Source organism: Molothrus aeneus, chromosome 27 (genome assembly GCF_037042795.1).
Source record: "Molothrus aeneus isolate 106 chromosome 27, BPBGC_Maene_1.0, whole genome shotgun sequence".
NCBI lineage: Eukaryota > Metazoa > Chordata > Aves > Passeriformes > Icteridae > Molothrus > Molothrus aeneus.
In genome coordinates, this window is record NC_089672.1 from 3,294,350 (window position 1) to 3,322,139 (window position 27,790).

The 27,790-nt window shown below is 53.4% G+C and overlaps 4 protein-coding genes across 4 annotated transcripts; all 4 read left to right on the forward strand.

Annotated features, from left to right (window-relative positions):
- Window positions 1-620: 620 nt before the first annotated feature.
- On the forward strand, window positions 621-11,897 carry LOC136567068 (hippocampus abundant transcript 1 protein-like). The gene is made up of 12 exons (XM_066566532.1): window positions 621-788; window positions 1,640-1,735; window positions 2,698-2,760; window positions 3,666-3,793; window positions 4,202-4,316; window positions 4,825-5,043; window positions 5,537-5,650; window positions 6,102-6,173; window positions 6,381-6,493; window positions 6,600-6,697; window positions 8,258-8,424; window positions 8,511-11,897. The coding sequence occupies exons 1-12, from the start codon at window positions 705-707 to the stop codon at window positions 8,718-8,720; spliced, it is 1,479 nt and encodes a 492-aa protein (XP_066422629.1). The 5' UTR covers window positions 621-704; the 3' UTR covers window positions 8,721-11,897.
- A 3,136-nt stretch (window positions 11,898-15,033) lies between these two features.
- On the forward strand, window positions 15,034-17,799 carry MADCAM1 (mucosal vascular addressin cell adhesion molecule 1). Its single transcript, XM_066566582.1, has 5 exons — window positions 15,034-15,085; window positions 15,263-15,529; window positions 16,047-16,367; window positions 16,601-17,143; window positions 17,410-17,799. The coding sequence occupies exons 1-5, from the start codon at window positions 15,034-15,036 to the stop codon at window positions 17,520-17,522; spliced, it is 1,296 nt and encodes a 431-aa protein (XP_066422679.1). The 3' UTR covers window positions 17,523-17,799.
- A 326-nt stretch (window positions 17,800-18,125) lies between these two features.
- On the forward strand, window positions 18,126-19,240 carry TPGS1 (tubulin polyglutamylase complex subunit 1). The gene is made up of 2 exons (XM_066566395.1): window positions 18,126-18,451; window positions 18,532-19,240. The coding sequence occupies exons 1-2, from the start codon at window positions 18,126-18,128 to the stop codon at window positions 19,058-19,060; spliced, it is 855 nt and encodes a 284-aa protein (XP_066422492.1). The 3' UTR covers window positions 19,061-19,240.
- A 1,311-nt stretch (window positions 19,241-20,551) lies between these two features.
- On the forward strand, window positions 20,552-26,579 carry CDC34 (cell division cycle 34, ubiqiutin conjugating enzyme). Its single transcript, XM_066566396.1, has 5 exons — window positions 20,552-20,833; window positions 22,901-22,987; window positions 23,858-23,955; window positions 24,845-24,979; window positions 25,690-26,579. The coding sequence occupies exons 1-5, from the start codon at window positions 20,657-20,659 to the stop codon at window positions 25,898-25,900; spliced, it is 708 nt and encodes a 235-aa protein (XP_066422493.1). The 5' UTR covers window positions 20,552-20,656; the 3' UTR covers window positions 25,901-26,579.
- Window positions 26,580-27,790: the final 1,211 nt, after the last annotated feature.

The window sequence follows — 27,790 nt, forward strand, 5'->3', positions numbered from 1 at the left end:
GAGATGGGATGGGATCCATGGGATGGGATGGGATGGAATCCATGGGATGGGATGGGATCCATGGGACGGGATCGTTCTGGGGAGGCGCTTGGCTTCACCACTACGGGATGCCGGTGCTGAGGACAGAACCAGCAGCTCGGTACCGAGAGAGCCGCGCCGGGACAGACGCGGCCCTGCCGGTGCCGCCAGCCCCGGGGCGGCCGCGTGTCCTTGTTGAACCGGCCTGCCCCGGCCGGGAGCGCTGCCCGTGACGGAGCAGCAGCCGCTCCCAAAGGCGGCCCGGGACCGTGGGCGCTGCCGGTGCCACCGCCCGTTCCCGGCGACACTGCCGCGCCGTGACGTCACGGCCCCGCCCAAACCACCCAGAAATGCCCGCCTCCCCAGCCCGTCTAGCCAATCACAGACCAGAACGGCCGATGATGACTCGGCGGAGCAGCCAATGAGACGCGAGGAGCGGCGCGGCGGAAGTGCCGGTTCCCGGTGCGGGGGCGGGGCCAGCGGGCGGGGTCGCCCCGCTCCGCTCCGCTCCGCTCCCCCGCCGTCAGCGCCGGGCCCGGCGCTCCCCGCCCGGTGCCGCTCCGGGGCCGGTGCCGGGCCCGGGCTCGGCCTCTGCGCAGCGCGGCCCGGTCCGGTTCGGCCCGGCCCGCCACGGGGAGGATGGGGCAGCCGCGGCGGCCGGTGAGCGGCAGCGGCCCGGCGGCGCCATGACCGGCGAGAAGAAGAAGAAGAAGCGGCTCAACCGCAGCGTCCTGCTGGCCAAGAAGATCGTGATCCGGGACGGGGCCGGCGTGAGCGCGGGGCTACCGGGGGCTGCGGGGGGATGGCGGGCACCGGCGCTAACGGGAGCGCGGGCGGTGCCGGTGCCCGGTGCCCGCGGAGGGCTGGCCCCGGTGGGCCGCGCTCCTCAAACCGGCCCCGCTGCTGCGGCTGCCGGCCTGGGACGCAGCGGATGCTGAGGATGCCGTGATGGGCGCTGCGCCTGCCGGTTCTGCGCCGCTTCCCCCGGGCGCTCCCGTTCCTGGGCGGCAAAACCGGGCAGGGAACCCCGCACCGAGCGGCTGGAGGTGGATTCAAGCACCCTGGGCTGGCTATGACCGGAAAAAACGCTTCGGAGCAGCGTCTCTCGCTGCCTCCACTCGTGTCCGGGATCCCCCTGTCACTGACATCTTTTATTAAAAATCCTTTCTTTAGGGCTTTTTCTCCTGAGAAGCTGAGAGGCTTCAAAAACGAAATGTAAATAATAATAATCTGCTGCTGTGAAATGCAACAGGTGCATCTGGGATTGGTCTCATGTGGTTGTTTTTAATTAATGGCCAATCACAGTCCAGCTGTCTTGGACTCTCTGGTCAGTCACAAGATTTTATGATCATTCCATTCCTTTCAAGGATGATGAAAGGATGAAATCCTTTCTGATGAAATCCTTTCTTCTATTCTTTTAGTATAGTTTTAAAATATAATTTTAATATAATACACAGCAAATAAACTTTCTGAAACATGGAGTCAGACTCTCATCTCTTCCCTCATCCTGGGACCCCTGTGAACACCACCACATCCCCCAGCTGTGTGAGCTCTCTCTGAGCTGCAGGACGAGGCTGCTGAAAGTTTTTTGGTTTTTTATTATTTTTGCTGTGTTTTGCAGCGCCAGGGGATCGGGGAGCCCAGTGTGTACCATGCTGTGGTGGTGATTTTCCTGGAGTTCTTTGCCTGGGGGCTGCTGACCACGCCAATGCTGACGGTGAGTGTGTCTCCATGGCAGCTCTCCTGAGAATTAAGGTTTTAGCATGACCTTTCACGGGGGAACTGTGCAAAAGGAGGGTATGGTTATACAAAAAATACATTTAGATATATTAGTCTATAAATTTATGTTTACATTCAAGTGTCTATATTAAATTATTAAATATAAATATTATTTATATCTATATTAAAATATAAATAAGATTTATATTCAAATGTCTATATTAAAATATAAATATATAATATATTATAATAGATATTTATATATATGATTTATATATAGTATATATTTATATTAAACATATAATATATATTAAAATATCTATATTAAAATATATAATTTATATTATTATATAATTTTATTTATATATTATATATAATACGTATAATTTATATTTATATATACTTTATATATTAGAATAATTATATAAATATATAATATTTTAAAAATTATATTTATAAATAGAATTTTTATATACATATAATGTATCTTTATAGAAATATAAAGTATATTTATAAATATAATTTTAAAATATAAACATTATATTTATATTAATACTATATTTATTTTAAAATATAAATATTATTTCTATTTTAATATAAAATATAAAGTCAAACATACAGCACAAAGGGATCCGCAGAGAAGGGATGTGGTGACATAAAGTCAAACCAGAGGGGGTTCAGGGGCTAGGGAAAGGCTCTCTGAGCATGCTGGAGTGATTTATACACCTGGAAAGTGTTATAGACATTTATTTTTATGGTTAAAGGCATTTAAAGGCAGTGGTTTCCCATACTGGAAAAGGCAGGCAGAGCTCCTCACACAGAGGCAATGTTGGCAGGATATTTCCCCTTTTCCCTGGATTGTGCCCTTCCAGTTCTCTGGCTGGCAGATGCTCACAGAAATTTTGCAGAAGCTGCTGACTCTGACTTTTAAATTTGGTTTTTGTTTGTTTTCCCTTCCAGGTCTTACACCAGACTTTTCCTCAGCACACATTCCTGATGAATGGTTTGATTCATGGAGTCAAGGTAAGGAATATTCCTTCCAGGATTTCCTTTAAATCTGCCATGGGTGCAAGAAGGACAAGCCATCATTTATTTATATAACTTGTTGATGATGCCAGCCAATATTTGGCCACTTTGAGAGGGTTCTGGCAAACCTGCTGCAAAAGGGAGGGCACAGGTATGGGACAGCTGATTTTACTGAGCAGGGGTGACAATGTGGAGTTACAACAGCTGAGTTGTTTCAGCTGGAAATCATCTCACCAGCATGAGATCAGCCCTGTGCCCATCCTCTGGAGCATAACAGAATGACAAATCAGTGACTTCTAAATTTATTGGTGATAGAAGCTGAAACCAAGTGGCCTCAGTGAGCTCCAGGCAGGAGGTGGGGATGTGCTGTGGGACTGGGGAGCTTCTTGCACTAGAGCAGAATTGCAGGCAACAGTTGTGAACAGGGAATATTCCTGAATTCTGACTGAGGAATTAGGCAATACAGACAATTCTTGGCTGTCTCTGGCAAGAGGATCTTGGAAAACAGCCCCTGCACTGAAAGGCTCTGCCCTGCCTGCCTCAGGCTTGGGAGATGTGGAAAGGCTTTGAATAATTTTATTTGTGCTTAATGGCCTTGGCTTCTCATTGTGTCTGTCCTGTCTCCACATACAAGAGAAGGCTTTCCCCAGAACTGCAGCAGCTGTTGCCATGCTGGAGCTGTGCCAGCAGCTCTCCAGGTCCTGGCAGGGCTGCCTGGGTGCCCAGAGCAGAGCTCTGAGGGAGCAGGGGTGCTCAGTGGGGCCTTGCTGGTCAAGGATTTGTTTTTGGGGAGTTGAATCCACTGCTCTGTTGTAACAGCATTGCAGCAATCAGAATGGGTTTTCTCCTCCTGATGTTGTTGAAAGCTCTCACTGAGGGGTTTCTCTGTCTGTCCATCCCAGGGTCTGCTCTCTTTCCTAAGTGCCCCACTGATTGGTGCTCTCTCTGATGTCTGGGGCAGGAAATCCTTCCTCCTTCTCACCGTCTTCTTCACGTGTGCACCAATTCCCCTGATGAAGATCAGCCCCTGGTGAGTTCACCCTCAGTGCAGCCCCAGGGTTCTGAGGAGGGGCAGCAGCAGCAAGAGGCTGAAGGAGGAGGGTTTGCAACTGCTTCTTTCAGGGTGAGATGGAAGAGTCTCATCCATCTCAAGATGGAGGAGGATGCTCAGCCTAGAGACTGATTTGTCTGGTTCTGGAGGGTTCATTTGGGGGTTAAGGGTTGTTCTGTCCTCTGTGCTTGTTCCCTTACTCAGTGCAGTATTTCTGTTAGGAAAAATAAATGATAAAACTTCAGTGCTCTCCAGACCAAGATTCCATGTTCTTGTTCTGGTGCACTGGAACAGGATGGACTGGAGGCAGAACAAAGGAGAGGCTCTGCTTCAGCAGCTGTGGGCCGTGGTGTGGCTGCTCTCTCACTGTGCCTTGGGCTCTTGCAGGTGGTACTTTGCTGTCATTTCCATGTCTGGAGTGTTTGCTGTCACCTTTTCTGTGATTTTTGCCTATGTTGCTGATATCACGCAGGAGCATGAGCGCAGCACGGCGTACGGCCTGGTAAGGAGCTGAGTCACTGGCCTGGCTCTTAAAGAAATATTTGGGGCTTTGCAGGTAGGAGAGATATAAAATTAGGGTGGGAGATTTATTGACTGATCAAACCTTCTGTTTGGGATTTAGCTCTGGGGAGGAGGCTGATCTCTGCCCACTCTGAGTTCTGGCTGTGTCTAAACCAGCCTGGCCTTTCCCTTTTCCACACTGGGGAAGGGGAGCCTGTGATGCTTGCTGTGATCCTTCCCTTCCTGCAGCTTTACAGCACCATCCAGGCATTCCTAGGAAAGCTTTGATTCCCTTTTGCTAGAATTTAGCCCAAGTGCACCAAGAGAATCTGTCATCTGTGAATTGTTATTTATCTCTCCATCAAAGATGCCAGAAAGAATTCTCTGGATCACTAGGGAAGAGGAGATGGGCTCTCCATCAGAGATGCCAAAAAGAGTTCCCTGGGTCACTGAGGAGGAGGAAATGTGCTGTAGGAAGAAGAGGCTGTAGAGAATGTTTATGTTTCCAGGTGTCAGCCACGTTTGCTGCCAGCCTGGTCACCAGCCCGGCCATCGGCGCGTACCTGTCCCAAGCCTACGGTGACACCTTGGTGGTTGTGCTGGCTTCAGGGGTTGCTTTGCTGGACATTGGCTTCATCCTGCTGGCTGTGCCCGAGTCACTGCCTGAGGAGATGCGTCCAGTCTCCTGGGGAGCCCCAATCTCCTGGGAACAAGCTGACCCATTCGCTGTGAGTGAGCCTGCTGCCGTGTGGGAAATGGATCTCTTGAAAATTTGTAGAAAATCCAGCACTGCTGTTTTCCTGTGTGCTGGTAATGCTTAATGTTTGCTTTAATCCTGCTGATTTTTAAGGTGTTAAGCCCTTGGTTTGGCTGTCTTTGTACCTGCAGATTTTTCAGTGATATAAAGTCAAATTTTAAAAATTTTTCTGGTTCCCCACCCCTTTCCCTGCAGTCCTTGAGGAAGGTGGGTCAGGACTCCACAGTGCTGCTCACAGCCTGCTGCTGTGTGGGAAATGGATTTGTGGAAAATTTGTGAAAAATTTGTGGAAAGTTTGTAGAAAATCCAGCACTGCTGTTTTCCTGTCTGCTGGTAATGCTTAATGTTTGCTTTAGTCCTCCTGATTTTTAAAGTTTTGCTGGTTTTGTACCTGCAGATTTTTCAGTGCTATCAAGTCAAATTTTAAAACATTTTTTTCTGGTTCCCCACCCCTTTCCCTGCAGTCCTTGAGGAAGGTGGGTCAGGACTCCACAGTGCTGCTCATCTGCATCACAGTCTTTCTCTCCTACCTTCCTGAGGCCGGCCAGTACTCCAGCTTCTTCCTCTACCTGAGACAGGTCAGTCTCTCAAAGCTCTGCATGCAGGAAATCCTGCCCTATAAATACAATTTAAGTTGTGCCACCTGTCTCAAGGTGGCTTTTCTTGGCCAATAATTGTAAGAAATAGTGAAATTGTAAGAAATAGTGATTTTTTTTTTCCAGCTCCCCTGAAGAATGTGTGAGCCTGCTGACTGCCCCAGGCATTGTCTGGGGCAAGCCTGGCTTGGCTCCTTGCTGGTGTCTGCCTGGCAATCCTGGCTGGGCCACCTTCAGGCACTGCAAGGGGAGTTCAGTGATTTAAAACTGATTTTTCAGCCAGAGGAAAATCTGTTTGATTCCTATGGCAGGCCAGAGGCAGAGCTGTTAATGTGCAGCTCCCTGAGAAGGAAGTTCAGTAAACATGAGTGACATTGATGGAGGGGCTTTTGGTACAAATCTGCCTGAAAATCCCTCTTTGATGTTTTCACAGGTCATTGGTTTTTCCTCAGAGACTGTAGCAGCCTTTATTGGTGTTGTTGGAATTCTCTCTATACTGGCTCAGGTGAGAAGCAATTTCTGTGTTGGCTTGAGCAGTCCGAAATTTCTGAGTTGAGAGTTGTCAGAACTCCTGTGGCCACACAGACTTTTGAAACAGAGATCTTAAACTGGGAGGGACCCATAAGAATCCCTCAGGTTCCTGTGCTCTTGTCTCCTGATTGTTGCCCACTTTCTTTGCCCCTGCCTTGAAAACTCCTGTTTTTCTTTCCAGACAGTGGTGTTGGGAATCCTCATGCGCTCGATAGGGAATAAAAACACCATCCTGCTGGGCCTGGGCTTCCAGATCCTGCAGCTTGCCTGGTATGGCTTTGGATCACAGCCTTGGTGAGGGTCTGCCCACATTTCTGTCCCTCTGTGGCCTCTCCCACCCTGCAGCAGCACAGGGTGAGGGCTCAGGGCTGTTCCTCACAGCTGCCTCCTTCCTCCCCAGGATGATGTGGGCAGCAGGAGCTGTGGCTGCCATGTCCAGCATCACCTTCCCAGCCATCAGTGCCATGGTGTCGAGGAGCACAGACCCTGACCAGCAGGGTGAGTGCCTGGGGACACATCTGGGGGATTCTCTGAGGCCCTGTCAAAGGGAGGTGTGAGGAATCTGACTCCATGTTCTTAGAAGGCTAATTTATTATTTTATGATCTATAAAGAATATAATATATTAGAATATGTATTATATTCTAATATATTATATTCTTTATAGATCATAAAATAATACATAATATTCTAATAATAAAAATAAAATAGATTAAATAATACATAATATTATAATATAAAATAATATACAATATAATAATATATATTCTGATATAATATATATCAGAATATAATATATTAGAATATAATAATATATTAGAATATTATAATATAATAATAAATTAGAATAGATTATTTCTATTAAAAATATATCATATTCTTAATATATTAAGAATACTAAACTGAAACTATACTAAAGAATAGAGAAAGGATACAGACAGAAGGCTAAGTATTTTCTGAGACCCTGTCAAAGGGAGGAATGATGAACCTGACTCCATGTTCTTAGAAGGCTGATTTATTATTTTATGATCTATAAAGAATATAATATATTAGAATATAATAATAAGAAGAAATATTCTAATATAATAATATATTAGAATATTATAGTAATATAACAACACATTAGAATATTATAACAACACATTAGAATATTATAACAACACATTAGAATATTATAATTAAAATAATATATTAGAATATAATATATTAAGACTACTAAACTAAAACTCTACTAAAGAATAGAGAAAGGATACAGAGAGAAGGCTAAAAAAAACTAATGAAATCTCGTGACTCTTTCCAGAGTCCTGACACAGCCTGACCATGATTGGCCATTAAGTCAAAACAATTCACATGAAACCAATCAAACATGCATTGTTGGTAAACAATGTCCAACCCACATTCCAAAGCAGCAAAACACAGGAGAAGCAAATCTGATAATTATTGGTTTTATTTTTCTCTGAGGCTTCTCAGCTTCCCAGGAGACAATCCTGGGCCAAGAGATTTTTTTGGAAAATATGACAGTGACACACATCTGATGGAGGGTTCGTCCCAGCAGGTGCTGAGGTGGCACAAGGAGGGGAGGGGTTGGCAGGAACATCTGTGCCAGCTGTGGAGTGTCACTGTGCTCACAGCAATTTTCACACTCTTATCTTTGACCATGGCTGCTGCTTTCCTGGGGAACTCCCAAGCCATGAAAATGGGTGTTTGGTGTTGTCCTCTGAGGCAGAGGAGGCTGCTGCATTTTGCCTGCCTCACAGTACATCTCTGAATCCTCAATTAAATTCTAGTTAATTGGAAATTGTTGCTTGATGTGCTTATGCTTATTTCAGTCAGCAAAGCAGCAAGCCCAGCATTACTGATTTTTCTAGAACCTGGCACTGAGTGAAGCTGCTCATCTGCAAACCCCTCCCCTGCACATCAGCCCAGATCCAAGTGCTTGATCTTGTTTCTAAATATGTATCCTTGAATAAAACAAGTGAAACTCACTTGAATTAAACAAGAAACTCTCGCTTTCTTTGGAGAGCTGGAGGCATTTCCCCTGTTCTTCCCTCTGTCCCCAGGTGTGGTGCAGGGGATGATCACTGGAATTCGGGGTCTGTGTAATGGCCTGGGGCCAGCACTCTATGGTTTTGTCTTCTATCTCTTCCACGTGGAGCTGAACGAAATGGCTGAGGTGGAAACGTTGGGCAAGGCCTCCAAACCCAACATGGCCAACCCTACAGATGAGGTACCTACTCAGTTTCTCACTCTGTTTTGTGGGCTGGGTTTGCCCTCATGTTTGAATCATTCCTGTCTCTCTGTCTCTCTCTCCAGAGCAGCATCATCCCTGGGCCACCCTTCCTGTTCGGGGCGTGCTCCGTGCTGCTGTCGCTGCTGGTGGCCCTGTTCATTCCTGAACACAACCTGGCCCTGAGGTCAGGCAGCCACAAGAAGCACAGTGCAGGGGCTCAGGCTCACCCCCACAGCCCCCCAGCTGGGGGGTCTGATGGCAAAGAGCCCCTTCTGGAGGACAGCAGTGTGTGAGGTGGGACAGGGGACCTGCCCCAGGCTCGACTCCACGTCAAGGATGGGCTCAGCAGGAGTTCAGGGAAGGGGAGAGGGATCCAAGGTGACAGACTGTGCCACTAACAGCTGCTGAGGAGGGATGAGGTTTCCCTTCGAGCCAAATACACCCAGCTGGTGCAAAAATGGAATTGTATCACCCGGTGCTGATGGAAAGGGGAGATAGGGAACTGCTCCACTGGAGGGATAGTTCTGGAAAGCAAACTGCCCTTGTGAGTGACCCCTGTGTGCCCTGCCAAACCCTCTGCCTGGGCTGTGCTTGGTGGGAGCTGCCCCTGGAATCAAATCTGGCGTTTGCTCCATGCCCCATCCCTGCCAGAGCTGTTGCTGCTGCTGGCCCTGGCAGCCCTGCAGGCTGTGGTGGCACCCTGAGGAGGGGACAGGGTGTGTGTGAAGCACAGGGGCTGCAGCTCTGAGCTTCCTCTCTGCTGGAGGGCCCCATTCTGCCCCAAGTGAGACTTAGACCAAAAAACCAGAAATCTGCTGACTTCATGTTCTGATGAAGAGGATAAAAATGAAGAAGTTGCAGCTGAGAAGGGCAACTCCATCAATTACAAACACTTGGATGGCCACAATGGCTGTGGTTCTGTTTGGTTTTCTTTTATCTTGTCACTCTGAGGTGACATTTGCCTGTTGCCTCCACAGGCAGTAGGTGGAAGAATTTTTTCTTTTTCAGAAATCTTTTCCTGGAGCTGTGAGGGTTGTTTAGGAGATACTATTCTCTGGCAGGTTGGAGAAACAGCTTGGCTGTGCTGAGCACTTTGGAGATGAGTGATTTCCTGGGAGAAAGGTCAGAGAAATGTCTTGTTTACCTTGAGCATTGTATAAAGCACTCTGGTTTGCCCCTGGGCTCTACCATCTGATGCTAAACCCAAAGAGTGTCCAGAGCTGGTTTGTTCTCAACCCAGTAGATCCTGATGGTGAAGGTTGTGTTGATTTGGACTTAAGGGCTTTGGATTCCATGTGGCATTTCTGAGCCTGCTGTGGAGGCTTTTGTTTGTGGAACAGTGGAACTGCAACCTCTGCTGCAGGCTCAGCTGTGCTCAGAATGAGCAGGAGCTGCTTGGAGCCTGGTGAAAGGAGCTGAGGCAAACAGGGAATGTGTGGTTGTTTATAGAAATGTGGCAGAGGGCAGGAAACAATTGTTCTCATTTGAGTGAATAAGAAGTGGTGGCATTGAGCAGTTCTGGGAAGTAAGGACCAAACCAAGGACACTTGAGGAATCTTTTGTTAAAGGAATTGAGGGTGCAGCAGCCAAACCAGCCTTGCCTTGGCTGTTCTCTGCCTGGGATCTCCTCTCTGTGGGTTTGGGGAAGGTTACCCAAGGGAGAGCAGCCAAAAGGGAGGCAGTGCTGGCCCTTGACGTGGTGGATCTTTGCAGACACACAGCAGTGACTGCAAATGCCATCTGGTTAGCAGAGGTGGGTGTTTAAATAAAAGAATGGACAGTTTGTTCTGCATTGATCTGGCCTGGTGGCAGCTCCTGTGCTCAGAACTGGGAGCAGCTGGGACACAGAGGGATGCTGAGATGGGTCTGGCTGCAGGTCTGGGGAGGAGCAGAGCCAGCAGAAACTTCCTTGACCTGCCATGACTCCATTTTTCCCTTCCCACAAGCTCCTTGTGGTGACACTCCCAATTCCCAAACATTAGTGGGATGGTCAGTACTGTGTGTGCATGGCAAGCTTTTATCCTGAAGGAAATCCTGTCACTTGCACTTCCAGGCAGCAGTTCCCCCACCTCTGTTCCTCACAAAAATGCCTTTTCTAGATGGGACTTTTCCCAAGTCCTGGCAATCTGTTGATTTATATGGGTTAAAGTGAGCTGATGTAGGATTTTCCCTCACACACAGAAGAAGTAAAAATGTAGAATTGTTACCTCAGAGCTTCACGGGTACAATACAGCGACACGTTACAAAAAAGATGAGCATAATTTATATGATATAAAATATATAGAGATATATTTTTAAAAGTCCTCTCCCTTATTGCATAGTTTATTGAAACCAATGTGTTTCTGGTCCCATTCCCTCTCACCACTGCTGCTGCCTGTGGCTTCTCACCCTTTCCTTCCCCTCAGACCCCAGAACTGTCCAGAATCTTCCCTCCCAGCTCATGTCCCTCACCCCTGAGCTTCTGGTGATGCTGACATGTGCATGGTGGGCCTGGAGTGTTTTGGTCACCAGTGGGGTTACTGGTGCAGCTGGGGTGGGGATATGGCAGTGGGTGGATGGAGGGGGGCACAGCACCAGGCAGCAGCAGGACCTCTACAGGTGCCATCCCCAACAGCAAAGTGGCTCATGCTGGTGTGCAGAGCTGGCAGCAGGGGCTCTTTGAGGTGCAGGGAGCAAGCAGGGATCCCCTCCCACCCTGTTGGGGTTCCTCTCACCTGGTTTGGTGGGGCCTTGGCCCGGTGCCTCCCCTTCCCTCCTGCTCTGCCTTAATGGGACAGAGCAGGAGCTGGGCCAGGCAATGCTGGAGCTGAAGTCACCAGAGCCAGATGAAGAACAACTTGTTCTGAAGGGCTGGTGCTTCTGCAGCATCCCACGTGGAGGCTGGAAAGGCTGTGTGGAGCATTCAGCTAGTTTTTGCCAATTCTTGTTACTTTCTACGAAAACGCAACTTTTTAAAAAGGAGTCTTTTCTTAAAATCTGCTTGATCTGCTGTGCAGTGCCTGAGCCTGGCTGTTTAACTTTGGGATTCCCAGGATTTGTCTGCAGGGACTTAAAAATCTGGGATGGTAACAGCAATGCCCAAACACAAGGCAAAAATCATCTCAATTGCCTGTCAGCAGTCCTGGCAGGTCAAGTGAGTTTCAGCTGATCTTGTTGCATTAAAAACCTGAGTTACACCATTGCTTTCTCTTCTGCCATTAATTTTGCAAAGTAGTAACTTTTTACTTCCCTGTTTTTATTCTTTTTCTGCACTCCAAAGGCTGTTGACAGCTGTGGTATCTTTAAAGTGTGGGCACTTGACCCCACCTCTGCTCTCTCACAGTTCACCATCACGTGTGTTTTTGTCTCTTTTCTTTTTTTTTAAGCTAATGATAAAATGTATTTATTTTGGTTCGGGTTGTGTTTGGAACTGGCTAATCTCTCCCTCTGATGGATTATTTATTAAACTGCTGCTTTCCTGTTGTGTCAAAGGTCTCTGTCCTTATTCCTATCCATCACCAGTGGTACCAGGCAGCTTCTGCCCAGAATTTAAATTCCCCTTGAGAATTATGTGAAGATGTGGGACAGGTTTGGGAGAGCTGGGTGAGGGCTGCCAGTCCTTGGCCCAGCCCAGGATGGAAAGCAGCTCCCTGCCCCACTGCAGCCTCCTCCTGGACTGGTTTTAGTAACCTCCACTCTATTGTCTTAATTTTTCAGCCAGGCCTAATTTAGATCTTATCTGACTCATTTAAACACTCTTTGTGGCAGCTGAGGATGGTCCTAAGTGACTAATATAATCCAAAAAAATATAAACACATCCAAGCCAGCTCTGGGATGGGAACTGCTGCTTGATGGATGGTATCCTGGAAAAATGAGCCATTACACAGCCTGTTGCTTCTGTATGCATTTCCTCCAGACTGGAACTAGCTTTTGTTTCGTTGTTTCCATCTTTAATTGAGACAAAACCCGGGATTTGTCTCACGTGAGGTGGCTGGAGAACAGAGGGCAGGTGTTGCAGTGCAGGATGTTGTTGACCACCCTTCAATAACATCCTGCACTGGTGTGGTGGCTCCTGGGGCAAAGCCTTGTGGTGACAGCCTGGGGCCAGGCCCCAACCTGAGGGGCTCTGGGGGTATCCTGTGCTGGAGCCAGCGCTCGTCCCTTGGTGCTTTGTGTCTCCAGCCTGAGCTGTTTTGTTTCCTGAGCAACATCTCTGCACAAAGTTTTGCCCTGCGCAAATCCCCGCGCCTGCCCTGAGGGAGGAAGCACAATCTGCCTCCAGGAAAGGTGTTCAGGCCCTTGAGTCTGGAAAAGCAGCATTCCCTTCACTCCTTCAAAGGCTTCCTGTAGGCTGGAAAACACTCCTGGTGTGTAATCTTGCTCCTTCTGCCCTGTGCACACAACCTGGTGTTGTCCCTTTGCTGTTCCTGTGCTCCTCTGGGCTGGGGGAAGGTCTGAATTCCACCAAGCAGGAGGTGGGACAGAGGTTGTGGTGGCTTCACTACTCAGAGTGAGCAAGAGCTGGCCCTGGGGGCTCTGCCATGTCACTCTGAGCTGGGCCAAGTCCCCTGACCTGGCCCAGGCTCTGTGGCTGAGCTGTTGGAACTGGAGGATTATCAGGTTTTGACTCCATTTTCCTCTGTGTTGCCCCCTCTGTGGGTGGCTGGGGCTGCTCTGGGTACTCCAAGCCCCAAAACAGAGAAAGTGCAGCACAAGGTTCTTGTAACTACTAATTTCTTAAGGTCCAGGAAGGTGTGGGGAAGCTTCTTTTTAAGATGAGGTGGTTCCCTAAATGCTGAGCTCTCATCCAGAACTGATTCAGGGGTTTTCTCATCACACCAGTGCCACAATCAGGGTTGTGGGAGAGGCAAGTGAAACCCTGGCACCACGTGTGTGTCCTCAAGGTTCCCAAACAAATTTCTGGGAAGATCCTGGCAGTGTGGGAGCAGCCCTGGCCATGGTTTGTCCCAGGGTTGGGCAGGGGGGCACTGGAGGCTGCTGGAAAATCTGGGAAGCGGCTCTGTTAACACAGGATGGAAGGAACAAAAAGCCCAGCACCATTAATCACCTGCTTCGGCTGAGTGAGCACATTTGGTGGGAAGTGTTTACAGAGCACTTTCCTTGCTCAGAGGCCTCGTGCACCCTCGAGAGAATTAATGGCATGACCTTCTAAAATGATGCATGGCACGCCCAGTGCGTGGAGCTGCCTCTCAGAGCAGTTCCCAGCTGGGAAATGTGCAGCTCCTGTGATGGCACTGGGTGCAGAGATGGGGATACCTCACCCTCAGCCCTTTGGGACCTTCCCCAGCCTTGGCTGCAGCCTGGCAGGGTGGGATGGGGCAGAGCAGGGCTCATCCCTGCATGGGGAGCTGGGCAGGAATGAGGGAGTGATGCCAGACCCAGCAGAGAGCCAGGACAGATGCTGGATAATGCAGGTGTTCAACACCTTCTCTGGGGTGACACTTTGTCCCTCTGTACCACGAGACCAAGCCTCACAGGAACACCTGATTCCATCCCTGAAAATGCCCTGTTTGAGGAATAAACATGGATAATCAGCTCACCAAGCCCTTCCCCAGCCTTGGCTGCAGCCTGGCAGGGTGGGATGGGGCAGAACAGGGCTCATCCCTGCATGGGGAGCTGGGCAGGAATGAGGGAGTGATGCCGGACCCAGCAGGGACAGATCCAGTGATGCCAGACCCAGCAGAGAGCCAGGACAGATGCTGGATAATGCAGGTGTTCAACACCTTCTCTGGGGTGAGAGAAGGTGTCCATCTGTACCACAAGACCAAGCCTCACAGAAACACCTGATTCCATCCCTGAAACTGCCATTTTTGAGGAATAAACAGGAATAATCAGCTCCCCAACAGGGCTGACCATCACTCCTCCACGGGGAGCTGGGCAGGAATGAGGGAGTGATGCCGGACCCAGCAGGGACAGATCCAGTGATGCCAGACCCAGCAGAGAGCCAGGACAGATGCTGGATAATGCAGGTGTTCAACACCTTCTCTGGGGTGACACTTTGTCCATCTGTACCACAAGACCAAGCCTCACAGGAACACCTGATTCCAGCCCTGAAAATGCCGTGTTTGAGGAATAAACGTGGATAATCAGCTCCCCAACAGGGCTGATCACAGGTCCTGGCTCTGCTTTTGAAGCAGGGATCTTTCCACAACCCCCCAGCAGCTCTTGGGGTCATGGAAAGGCTGGTTTGCCAGGGCCTCTGGGGGAGTGATCCCTGCAAAAAAAAAACAGGGATACAGCTGGATCTGAGCCACATCCCAGGGTGTGAGTGAGTCACCTGCTGGGGTGATGGGGACCCTGCAGTCCCTACAGGACAGGGACTTTCCTGGGTTTGGGGGGGCTGCCAGCTTGACCCTCGGCTGGGTGTTGTGCGAGAGCCGAACTTGGAAGAAAATCAGAAGCCTCCCTCTGGAAATACCCCTTGGGCGGGAAGTTGTGGAGCTCCTGGGGCCCGTGCTCATGGGGGCGGTTCCTACAGGGCTTAAGAAGGGCTGAGGTTGGAGCCGGCGGGCAGAAGGAGACAGCCCCGGCCAGCAGCCCCCGCTCCCTGGAAAGAGGGAAGGAATTAAAGAAGGGAAAACCAGCGCTGCTGCTGCCCTGTGGGTGATGGAGCCGGCTCCTGTCCTTCTCCTCCTCGGCTCGCTGTGGGGCTGCAGCGGTGAGTGCCACGGGGCCAAGAGCCACCCTAAACCCCCGAGCTGCTCTCCTCGCTTCACCCTACGGCCCCAGGAGCTGCCTGTCCCCGAGCCGTGACAGCCACCCCGTCCCCAAATCGCTGCTGTCCCGGCGCTGGTGACTGTCCCCTCCCCTGACCCCGCACTTTCCTCCTGCCCAGGTGGCCCCGCTCAGCGGCTGGTGGTGACACCGCGGGAGCCCGTGGTGCCCTTCGGGGGCTCGACAGAGCTGAACTGCTCCTTGGCCTGCGCAGGGAGCAGGGTGGAGTGGAGGGGGTTGGACACAGCCCTGGGGACCATCTCGTCCTTCTCCACCCACAGCATCCTGCACATCAGGCACGCCACAGTGGCCACGGAGGGTTTGAAGATCTGCGAGGGCAAATGCCACGGGCAGCACTACCAGGAAAGTGTCAGACTGAAGGTTTATGGTAAGCACTCCCTGTCGCAGACATCTTTTATGGAAAATCTTTAAGATTTTTCCTCCTGAGAAGCTGAGAGGCCTCAGGAACAAAATGTAAACAATGGTTATCTGCTGCTGTGGAATGCAACAGGTGAATCTGTGATTGGCCCATGTTGGATGTTTCTAATTAATGGCCAATCACAGCCCAGCTGGCTTGGACAGAGAGCCCGAGCCACAAACCTTTGTTATCATTCTTTGCTATTCTATTCTTAGCTGGCCTTCTGATGAAATCCTTTCTTCTATTCTTTTAGTATAGTTTTAATGTAATATATATCACAAAATGATAAATCAGCCTTCTCAAACATGGAGTGAGATCCTCATCTCTTGCCTCATCCTAAGACCCCTGTAAATGCCATCACAACTCCCCAGCCCATCCCTCACTGCCTCCTCCTAGCACCACCCTGCATCCCTAAGGCAGCCCCTTTCCTCCTGAACTCTCTGTGCTGCCAAAAATCACCTCTGACCCTGCTCTGACTCCTTTCCAGCCCTCCCAGACACGCTGAGGCTGGAGGCAGCTCCCCACACCCTGCGCCCAGGGCACCCTGCCAACCTGACCTGCTCGGCCACGCGCCTGTATCCCCTCGATGGGCTGGTCCTCACCTGGTACCGGGGGCAGCAGGTGGTGGAGAACCTTACAGGGCTTGACTGCAAGGATGCTGATGAGGAGGAGCTGTGTAACATCGTTTCCAGCCTGTCGGTGAAGGGGACAGAGGTGGCAGAAGGGGTGGAGTTCAGGTGCGAGGTGACGCTGCACGTTGGGCAGGAGACCTTCAGCAGGGTGGCATCTCTGGTGGCAAGTGCTGAGGGTGAGTGCCAGGAGGGGCTGGGGACTCCAACCTGCATGTCCCCCATCCCCTGGAGCCATCCCCAGTGCCCTGTGCTCCTCAAAACAGCTCTGCCAAGCAGCAGCAGCCCCCACTGCTGCACCACTCCTCAATCTCCCATCCCTGTCCCTCCTGGCACTGCCCCTTTGCTCTGGGGTTGGAAGAGCTTGGGGCTGCAGCGAGGTCCCCTGTGACCAAGGCTGCTGTGTTTGTAGCTGTGATGACACCAACCATGGCCACCTCCACGGGGAGCTCCAGCACAGCCACCGTGGCCACCACATCACTCCCTCCAGGGCCAGGTGCCCCTCCAGGTGACCCCACGACAGCACAGGACCCCAGCGCTGGCACCACTCTGCATCTGGCTGCTGCCACCAGTTCCCCTTCCACGGAGCCCTCTGCGCCCCAGGACCCCATGGCAACCACCCACACGGCAGATGTGGCCACCAGCACTCTCCCTGCGGCGACAGGGCCACCTCTGGGGACAGTGCCCACCTGCAGCCTGCAGATATGGTCGCTGCCTCCCACCGGGACGCGGGGCAGGGCTCTGCGCATCGAGTGCCACGCTCGGTGCCCCGGGAACGCCACGGTGGGCTGGCTCCGGACCCCCGCAGCCCTCGGGCAGTACCGGGAGGAGTCTGCGGGCAGCAGCTCCGCCCTGCGGCTGGACAGCGCCGAGCCCTGGCACCAGGGCCACTACCAGTGCGTCCTGCTCGGCCACCGCGCCCAGGTGGCCAGCCTGGAGGTGCTGGTGGTGGATGGTGAGTGCTGCTGATCTGCAGACCCCTGGACCTCAAGGAATTAGCAGTTATCAGAAACCCCCACACCGTGTGCTGCACTTTGTTTTGGGGCTTGGAGTGCCATGGTTTAGTTGAGGTGTTGGGGCATGGGTTGGACTTGATGATTTTGAAGGTCTCTTCCAACCCACTGATACTGTGGATTTTTCTGTGAATTTTTCCGTGAATTTTTCTGTGATTCGCTCACCCCCTCAGCATTTCCCTGCAATAACACCTCCGTGTGTTCACAGATTCCTTCAGCTCCAGCCCTGCCATCGCTATGGGCACAGCGGGATCGCTCTTGGGGCTCATCGCGACCGCTGCCGTGTCTCGACGCCTGTGGAAGAGGTTCAGATCTCGGTAGCCGCTGTCCCGGGAGTGGGAGCAGCCGGGTGGCGCCCCTGGCCCTCCGGGGTGTCCCTGCTGTCCCCCGGCTGTCGCTGGCCCCTGGACAGCAAGAAGGAGCAGGAGGGGAACAGCTGCCGCGGGAGGCAAAGCCTGGAAGGACAATAAACACGAGCGACACAGGATTGGACCCCGGCGGGCTGGCACCGGTCACCGTGCTGGGTCCGGTGCGTGGAGCTCCCGGTACCACCGGACGGGAGGGAGCACGAAGGCCGCTTGTCTGTCACAACAGAAGGTCCTGGGGGAGCGTGGGCTCGGCGCGCGGGTGGGACCGGTGCTCCAATAAAGAGCTGTTTTCCGTTCGAGCCCTCAGCAAAGTGTTCTTTGGGCCCGGTCCCGCGGTCCTCACGGCCCCGGGGCGCGGGCGGTCTGCCCGCAGCAAACATAGCGGTCGCGGCGCCAGCCGCGTTGATAGCGCAGCTCCTTTGCCCACACTCAAGATGGCGGCCGCGGCCTCGCCCAATGGCGGCGTTCTCTCACCGCCTTCCTGCCCACCGATTGGCTGCCAGCGTGCAAGATGGCGGCACCAAAACTTCCGGCCCGGGCGGAAGTGCGGTCCATGATGGCAGCGTACGAGAAGCGGCGAGCGGCCGCCGCCCCGGTATCGGCGGGGGGCAGCGGGCTGCCGGAACCGGGGCGGGCAGCGGCGGAGGGTGGCGGGCCGGCGGAGGGCAGCGCGGCGGAGTTCCTGATGCGAGCCGGCGTCACGGCCATGGTGCGGGAGGCGCTGCTCAAGGTGCTGGAGGCGCGGCCCGCTGAGCCCGTGTCCTTCCTGGCCGAGTACTTCGAGCGGCTGGTGCTGGCGGAGGCAGCGGGGGAACCCCCGGGGCCACCGCAGCGCCTGGCCCGGGCGCTGTGGTACGTGTGCCTGGCTCATCACTCGCACAGGTGCGGCGAGCGGCGGCGGCGGGGGGCGGCGGGGACGGGGGGCGAGGCCGCCTCTCTGTGTGTGTGCCCTGTCGCGACAGGACGGCCTTTGACAGCAACGCCGGCGCGGCCTACGAGGTGCTGGGCTGCGGCGGGCGGCGGCGGGCGGCGGGCGTGGACGGGCGGCTCTACAGCGAGCTGCTGAGGCGCATCTGCCAGCGCGGGGCGGCCCCGGCCGAGGCGGCGGCCGAGCTGCTGCGCCGCGTCCGCTGCCGCGACCACGAGGCCGTCCCGTTCGACGTGTTCCGCTACGGCGTCCTCACCTGCTGCGTGCTGCTGGAGTTCGCGGCCAAAGCCGACGCGCTGTTCGCCGTGCTGGGCGCCGGGGACTCGGCGGACAGCCGGCTGTGCCAGGCGGTGCTGCGGGCGCTGGAGGACGCGCTGGGAGCCGGGCACGGCCCGCGGCCCGGCCGCTACCTGGAGGCGGGCTCCAGGCTGGGCCCCGACAGGCTGGCACTGGCCATGGACCAGGCGCTGCAGGAGAGGAAGCTGGGCTCCTCCATGAGCAGGGAGGAGTTCCTGAGGAAAGCCACGGCGCTGTTCATAGCCAAGGTGAAGCCTGTGGAGTGATGCCGGGTGGGAGCAGCGCTGGCTGCAGCTCCTCTCCGAGCTGGACGGTGAGCACGGGGAGCTGGCTGGAGAGCTCTGCTGTGCCCAGCAAGAGATTCCCAGTTTCTACACTCCCCGCCCTGCTCTGATGGTGCCCAGCAGCTCCATGTCCCAGCTGCGTTGGGAGATCCCTCTCAGGGATTATCCAGGACTCGCATGGAGGCTGTGACACGTGGAGCTGCTTTGGGCAGTGAAGTGACCCAGAAGGAACAAAGTGTGGGGCTGGGCTGTGGCTGCACAGGCGCAGCTGGGGAGGGCTGAGGTGGTTTGGATGTGCAGTGCAGGCTCTGGATGAGACACATCCCCTTCCCCCAGGGCCAGCTGCGTGTCAGGCCACGGGTTATTTATTTAAACTTGTCTGATCATTATTTATACTGTTCAATTCCTGGTTTGCTGTAAGACATTAAAGCTTTTTTATTATTTTTTAGTGGCCACTTTCTTACCTCCTGGCAGCACCAAGTGCCAGAATGAGCAGCAGAAGTACCCAGACCCCTGGGGTTAGTGTCGGCAGCAGGTGCAGGACTGTGGCAGAGCCAGTGGGAGGATCCCTGTGGGCTTGGGATGTTTGACTTTTTAATTACGAAAACTGGAGTGTTCCAGGGACTGGTAGTTGGAGTTTGGTGACCTTTGTTTAACTGTTCCTGTACCAACTGCTCTAATACAGCAAGTTTCTCTTCTGGTAAGGGCCATTGGCTGACCCAGAAGGGTGTAATGGATGTCCATGTGAGTTTTAGAGTGTTATGTCCATCAATAGCCTTTGTTAAAAATCAGTTTCTGTTCTCAGACCCCATTGGGAGAGACTGTCTCTTCCCCAAAGAACTATATCAGCTCCTACTTCGAATGGTTTTGTGGTGGCAACATGACCTTCAGGTCCCTCAAATGTGACAGAGTGTGAGCTATGGAAGCTTTCACAGTGACCACCAATACCTGCCACTTGGACCAGTGTGGGTACAGTGGTCCAGTTCTGTGGCCGTTTCGATTTAGAAATTGTGTTGTGGCGGATGCTCTGCTCCCTGCAGGCAGGACGTGGGGCTGGTCTGGGTGAGGCTGCGGGTGGCGGCTCCTGACGCAGGCACAGCTGACGGGATGTGACACAAAGCGAGCTGCGAGCCGGGGATGCCAGAGGCGTCGTTGGTTCAGCTGAGCAGATTCTGCTGCTGTGAATCGTCGTACAGCTGTGACACCCGCAGGCTGCCCGGGGTTCTGTGTGCTGGGGAGCCCCGGGGCGCCCGCCCATCGCTGGGTTCGTTCGGTGGCCCGGTCCCACCGGGAGTACTGGGGTGCCCGCCCATCGCTGGGTTCGCTCGGTGGCCCGGTGCCACCGGGGGAGCCGCCCTGCCCATCGCTGGGTTCGCTCGGTGCCACCGGGAGCGCCGCCGTGGGCATCGGCGGGGCTGCCCCGCCCACCGCCTGCCCCACCCCGCGCTCTGATTGGTCAGCAACACCCGTAGGGGCGTCTCCCTCGGTGGCCGCGCCCCTACCGGGACTCCAGCGCCCGCCGTGCCCCGCGTGGCCCCGGTGCCGCCGAACGCCCCCCGAGAGCCCCGGTACACCGGCATGGCGCGGCCCGCCGTGCCCAGCTCGCAGAAGGCGCTGCTGCTGGAGCTCAAGGGGCTGCAGGAGGAGCCCGTGGAGGGGTTCCGGGTCGGGCTGGTGGACGAAGGGGACCTGTACACCTGGGACGTGGCCATCTTCGGACCCCCGGACACACACTACGAGGGCGGATACTTCAAGGTGAGCGGCGGGGAAGGCAGAGCAGGCGGTGTCGGGGATGTGCTGCGTGTTTGGGAAGGAGTTTCTCAGTTTTGGGAAGGGTTGAGACCCTGTGAGGGGGCTGTGGGTGTCCCAGGTGGGTGTGGGGTTCGTGACAGAGCTGCTCCCAGGCTTAGGAGTGAGTTGAGGGAGAGTTGGGATTTTCACTGGACACTTGGGGGTCCCTGGGGCTTCGGGGTGGTCCTGGCAGGGAGATGGTACCTTCTACCGAGGGTCCCCTTATGGGGGGCTTCAACCACCCCCATGCCCTCCCTGGTCTGAGGGTGGACAGTGGGCTCCAGGTCGCTGAGGTTCCCTCTGCTGGAGGGGATCAGAGGCATTGCCACCAGGCCAGGGAAGAAATAAAAGTCCCCCGAGTGCAGCCAGAGACAGCCCAGGGTGGGAGCAGGGAGCTGGGTTAGGGAGTGAGTGTCGTGGCTTGGTTTGGGGTGGAAAAAGGTGTTTATTGGCCTGACTGCGCAGTCCCCCCTCGGCAGGATGTGTGTGTGCTCTTCCCAGGTATTGTGCAACCTGGTGTAGCTGTTTTCTTCCTCTTTCTCATCCTCCCTCCTCCACGGAGCTCTTGTGTTTTCATCCTGTTGCTGTCAGGGTGGGGATGCACAGGGTGAGTCACCCAGGGTTAGCTGTGTTTGTTTTCCTGGGCTGGCAAAGCTGACGCTTCAGAGCCAGGTTTCATCTCTTCACTGAAGTGAAGGGATTTTTTCCCCACAGCATTTTGGCATGAAACCCTCTGAACTCTCACCCTTTCAGCCACTCATTCTCCTGTTGTGTGCTTGAGAGCTTCCAAACTCAGCACTGAGGGTGCTGGTGAGACTGTGCATAAGAGGAGAGCGGAGGGGCAGAGTATTGCCCAGCCTGTTTGTACACACAGGTTGGGGTTGTTGCTGTCCAAGCCCTCTTTGGCATCGCTTTGCCTCGGCTGGTTTTGTTCTGATCCCCTCTGACACAACAAAGGGGATTATTCTGCCATGTTCAGCTGTTTGGCCAGAGCCCAGCACGGGGCTGAGTGTCACTGCCCTGCACTCCACACACACTGCACGGCCCCCACTGCACTTTTCCCTTTTCCCACCCCCCAATCCAGTGTCTGGATTTTCTTATACATGAACTGAGGGAGCAAAGAACGTTCAGGGAGTTGTTGTGTTGAGTCTTGATCTGGAAGTTTGCTCCCAGGGCCTGGAAACAGCTGAAAGCTGAATCAGTCACTGGGAATTTGTGCAGCCACACAGAGAGAGGCTGCCCCCATCTTTTTGGATTCCTGGTGCTGGTGGGTTGGGGCAGCAGCTCTGAGCACTGTGGGATGTTGCTGTAGGTCCCTGTGCCCCCTCAGGCTTCACTCAGAGATGGACAGGGAGCCCCTCTTTGCCCAATCTCAGCCCTGGGGGTTTGGCAGCTGTGGGAGGAGCTGGTGGTGGCTGAGTGTCCCTGCTGGAGCCCTGGGCTGCAGCCTGAGCTTCATGTGATTTTATTTTTAGCCCCCAAGCTGCGCGTTGCGGCCAGTTTGGACTGGGTCTCTTCTCAGCAGTGACAGGCTATTTTTAGATTTGGTGCGTTCATCAGAGCACCAAACACCTGATGCTTCCTTCCTGTGAACTCTGGAGAGTAAACAGCCTTTCCTCCAGTGGCACAGCCATGGTCTGGGGGTGACCCAGACTCTCTGCCTGGCTCTGTGTGCTGCCGTGGGGCTTGTGCTGGGTTCCCAGCACCACGAGCTCCCCCTGGCTCCTCTGCATTGGAGAGCACTGGGTTAGCAGCAGAGGGCCCTGCTGGACAGGGGGTGTGGGCAGGATGGGGGGCAAGGAGCTGCTGCTGCTCATAGCCCCTTTGCTCTCCCCACTCTGTGTGGTGAGAGGCTCCCCCATGTCCCTGTGTTCTGCCCACAAAGCTGCCTGGTGCAGAGGCTCTGTCCCAGCAGGTGCCCAGCTGGCCTTGGCAGAGGTTCCTTTTCCCCAGACCTGCCAGAAGCTCTGTGATTTCCATCCCTCCCTTCTCACAAGCTGGTGTTCACATCTCCTTATTGCTCCCTCGCAGGCTCGTCTCCGCTTTCCCATCGACTACCCCTACTCTCCTCCTGCCTTCAGGTTCCTAACCAAAATGTGGCACCCCAATATCTACGAGGTAGGTCCCCTGGGACAGCAAGGGGGCTCTTGGACAGTCAGTGGACACGTGTGCCTCTGTTGTGATGGCACTGGATGCAACTGCCAGCCTTTGGCACTGGACACTCAGTGCCTGGCACAGGGAACATCACTAATGAGCTCACGACAGCCCTTTGCTGTCCCAGAGCAGCTTCCAGCTCAACCAGGCTTTGCAGGCCTGATGGCTCCCACGCTTGGGGACATTGTGCCTATGCCAAGAGTGGTTGCAAGGGTGAGCAATGTGCCTGGCCCTGGGGCCCACGCCAGGGGCACAGCCTGCTGGGCACTGGGCAGCCTGACCTGTACAGAGCTGGCAGTCACGGGGTGCCTGTCCATTTTTGTGTCCCTCTATGGGACTGAAGGGACAGCTGGGGTCACCTGTGACCATGTTCACAGGGGTCTTAGGATGAGGGAAGAGATGAGAATGTTGACTCCATGTTTCAGAAGGTTGGATTTATTATTTTATTATATTTATTATATTAAAATTATACTAAAAAAATAGAAGAAAGGATTTCATCAGAAGGCTGGCTAAGAATAGAAAAAGAATGATCACAAATGCTTGTGACTGACTGAGACAGTCTGGACAGCTGGGCTGTGATTGGCCATTAATTAGAAACAACCACATGAGACCAATCAAAGATGCACCTGTTGCATTCCACAGCAGCAGATAATTATTGTTTACGTTTTGTTCCTGAGGCTTCTCAGCTTCTCAGGAGAAAAAATCCTAAGGAAAGGATTTTCCATAAAATGTGTGTGTGACAATTGCCTCACCTGGCTCCAGCCAAAGGGAAGAGCGAGTGAGGAGATCCTGGGGCAGCAGCTCCTGAGGATCCTGTTTCTCTTGTGCTTTCAGACAGGTGATGTCTGCATCTCCATCCTGCACCCGCCCGTGGATGACCCTCAGAGTGGGGAGCTGCCCTCGGAGCGCTGGAACCCCACCCAGAACGTGCGGTGAGGGCTGGGGGGATGGCAGCGTGGGAGGCTGGGGACAGGAGGTGCCAGGGGGCTGGTGAAGGCTCTCAGGCTGTTGGATTGGCTGAAGAACAGCCAGAGCTTGTGTATTCTCGGGTTGCTGTTTGATAATTGCTGCCCCAAGATGTGCAGGATGTCTCTGCTTCGGCTCGTGCAGCTGAAGAACGAGTCTGGACTCTTCACTTTTTGGTCTTGAGGTTGTTTATTAATTCTTATCTATAAAATTTTCTTTCTGCCCAGCCGAAGTCTGCTCAGCAGGGCAGCCACAGGCACTCTGACCACCCCTGAGGCAGTGTTGTCTTTTTATACTACAAACTACATATAAGATATTTACACTTAATTCCCAATACCTATCACCCATTTTAGACAGTGCACCTCTACTCTAAACCAATCCCAAAGTGCCAACATCACTGCAGAAAATGGAGAACAAGAAGAAGAGGAATGGCTAGACATACCGATTCCTCCATCTTGTCCCCACAACCCCCATACCACAAATCCTAAAATCTACATTTTCACCCTGTGATTATTTTGTTATTACACTATTCAAACCTGTGTGACTTTCATGTCCTCATACAAAGTTGTCAACTTGCTCCAAGGGTCAAAATCAAATCCCCAGGTGTTCTGGGCTGCATGTTAGGGTCTTAGCCCCCCTGTCAGCGTTCTTGGCAACTCTGGACCCCCAGAGGGATGCACTGAGTTCCAACAGTGTATAAGCCCAAGAGCCCATGTGCTGCTGTCCCCTGCCCGTCCTGCTCCCCTTTGCTGGGACCTCTCTTGCTGTGGACAGCACAAGGTTTTGGGCTGCTGGCACTGTTGGGGTGCTGCTGAGCCACCTCAGCTCTGACCTGCTCGTGTTTATCCACACCAGAACCATTCTGCTGAGTGTGATCTCGCTGCTGAATGAGCCCAACACGTTTTCCCCAGCCAACGTGGACGCCTCGGTGATGTACCGCAAGTGGAAGGAGAGCAAAGGGAAGGACCGGGAGTACACAGACATCATCAGGTGTGTGCTGAGCCTGGCCTGGCAGCCCTGGCTGTGCTGGGATGGGGGAGTGTCAGGGTTTATTGCAAAGGGCCTGGGTGCAGGGCCCTGCTGAGAGCTGCCAGCCACAGCTGGAGCAGGACTGAGAGAAGAGAGGGGGAGAGAGGATGAGAGGGTGAGAAAGTAAAAGGGTAAGAGAATAAAAGGCGTAAGAGGAGTAAAAAGGGTAAGAGAGTAAAAGAGGTAAGAGAGTGAGGTTCCCATTACAATACAATAAATCTTCTTCTGTGTTGAATATTCTGATTCTCACTAATCAATCTAGTACAAGATACAAATCCTACAGCATTTCCATACAGCCTATAAGAATCACTACATTACCGTACTGTGTTACATTTTAAACCCTAAAAACTCCTCTTTGGGCCCCTTCTGCCAAGCTGGCAGGGTCTGCTCTGACCCTTAGACCTGTCTGCAGGCAGAGGATGTTGTTTCATCAAAAGGGGATCACCTTCAGCTGGCCATGCCATTGTTTTCCAGTTGTTCAGTAACTGAGGGATCTCAAAGCTTGCTTTCATTTCAATCTCGCTTACGGTTTCCATATTCTCAAAATCTTTTGCCAGGCAATCATATTTCTAAGGCTTTTCTGTTTCATCTTCCTGGGGTCCTGTAGGACACAGACTCTGCAGGGCTGTGGTGCAGAGCTCTGTTCTCACCTCCCATTTCTCACCCTGCAGGAAGCAGGTGCTGGGCACCAAGGTGGATGCTGAGCGGGATGGAGTGAAGGTCCCCACCACGCTGGCTGAGTACTGTGTGAAGACCAAGACTCCAGCCCCAGATGAGGGCTCAGACCTCTTTTACGATGACTATTATGAGGATGATGAGATGGAGGAGGAAGCAGAGAGTTGTTACGGTGATGAGGATGACTCCGGCAATGAGGAATCTTGATGGGCCTCTGGCATTGCAAAACTTAGTATAAACTACTGAATTTTACCTCAACTAGAACAAACTGGTTTGAATTTAGGATCTGTCAGCCCTGAAATTAACTCTCTACCTCGCAGGGAGACTGTTCTGCTGTTGCAAAGGAAATCCCATCGCTGTCTTTGTCGGAAAAGATAAACCCTCTATTTATAAACTTCCAGAGGGCTGGTGGAGAGGGGGAAGCTGTGTTGGGGTGTTCACAAATCCACAGAAATTGAGGTGCTGGTGGCTCTGCCTGGCTGAGGAGTGACAACCAGGCCTGGTGTTAGCTGCCCCTCATTTGGGTCTGTTCAGCTTCTCTTCAGCCCCATGGGGTAGGAGCAGTTTGGGGCACTTGTGGGGGTGGTGAGTGGTTGCTTTGGTGGGGGAACAACATGTGAGTGCTGTCTTGGCTTTCAAAACCTTTTAGGTTCACCCTGCAGCCATCTGGGCTGTCCCACAGGACCCTTTTGCCTTCCCTGCCCATGATGCTGGAGCTGTGTTCACAAGGAGAGGGGCACCAGGGAGAACTTGCCCAGAAGCCACCAGCACTGACCATGTGGGGATGATCTGTTTGTGGTTTTTAACTTGCTGAGAGGGATGGGGTCATGCTGAGTATTTCTGCTTCTGGTTTGTTTTTTTTTTTTGGACACTATTTAATAAAGTTCTTCCAGGGAAAGATTGTGATGCACGAGTGAGGTTCTGCCCAGGCTACAAGGGATTTGTATCAGACAGGGACTGGCATGGAGCAGTGGGTGGATGGGCTGGCTGCTCTCCTGGGGCAGCTGTGGGTCTCACAGTAACCCTCTTTCCACTTTGCAGAGTGGGCAGGGTTACCTCTGGTCTGGAGAGCATCTCTGCCCTTCCTGGGCAACATTCAGTGCCTCTGCCCTGGAGCTTTGGCCAGCACTCAGTCTCTGCCTGGGCCAAACCCTCCACAAGGTGTTTGTTCTGCCTCCTCTGAGGCAGCAGACCTGCCTGGGCAGTGCCTGGCTGTGCTCAGTGATAGCTGAGGGCGCCCCACGGGTGCCCAGGGCTGCTCTGATCCCATTTGGGTGTGCCCTGAACCCACAGACTGGAACTGGCTGGGACATGTGAGCTCAGGAGGCTGCGGGGAGCTCCCCAAACTGTGCTGAGCTCCCAGCCCAGGGCTGGGGCGAGCAGCCTTGGAGCCAGGGCAGGGCCAGGCCCTGGCAAAGAGCCTGCCCCTGCTGCACAAAGCTCATCAGAGGGGTAATGAGCAAAACTTCCCTCGGCGGGAGTCGTGCAAATGGGATCAGGGCTTGAGTGACACCTGCGCCTGCACGCGGCGAGGGCATGTGCTTTATTGCCTTAGGAAATGAGGCTAAAAGGTGAATAGGATTATTGTCGCTTTATTCAGGCCTGGCAAACGGCTTCCAAGGTCACCCAGCACGGAGCAGCAGCAGCCCTGGGTGCTTGTTCATAGCCAGCCTCTCCTTCCTTTCCTGGGGGGCTGCTCTGTGCACCCCAAATCTGCATGGCTGTGCCCTTTGCTGGCTCTTTGTGGCCAGTTCCCTCCTCGATGCTGGATGCTGGGGGTTACCCAGATCATGGATGCCATGGGCTCAATACCCCCCGAATTTCTGCAAATCCCCCCAGTGCAGGGGGAGCCCGGCCAGTGGATGAGGGCGGGTGGGACATGGGGTAGAAATGGGAGGAAGGAGCTGGCAGATCCCCGTGGATCCCCTGGTGGGGACTGGCGCCTATGGCCCCGTTGTTTTGGCTTTTCCTGCCCCCCTGCCCAGAACCCCGCGGCTGACTCAGACAAGAGTTCACTCAGGGGATGGAGAAGAGTTGGAGACAAATCTGCTGTCCTGCAGAGGCCTCTTTGCCCAGCTGCCCTGTTGGTTTTTGCCT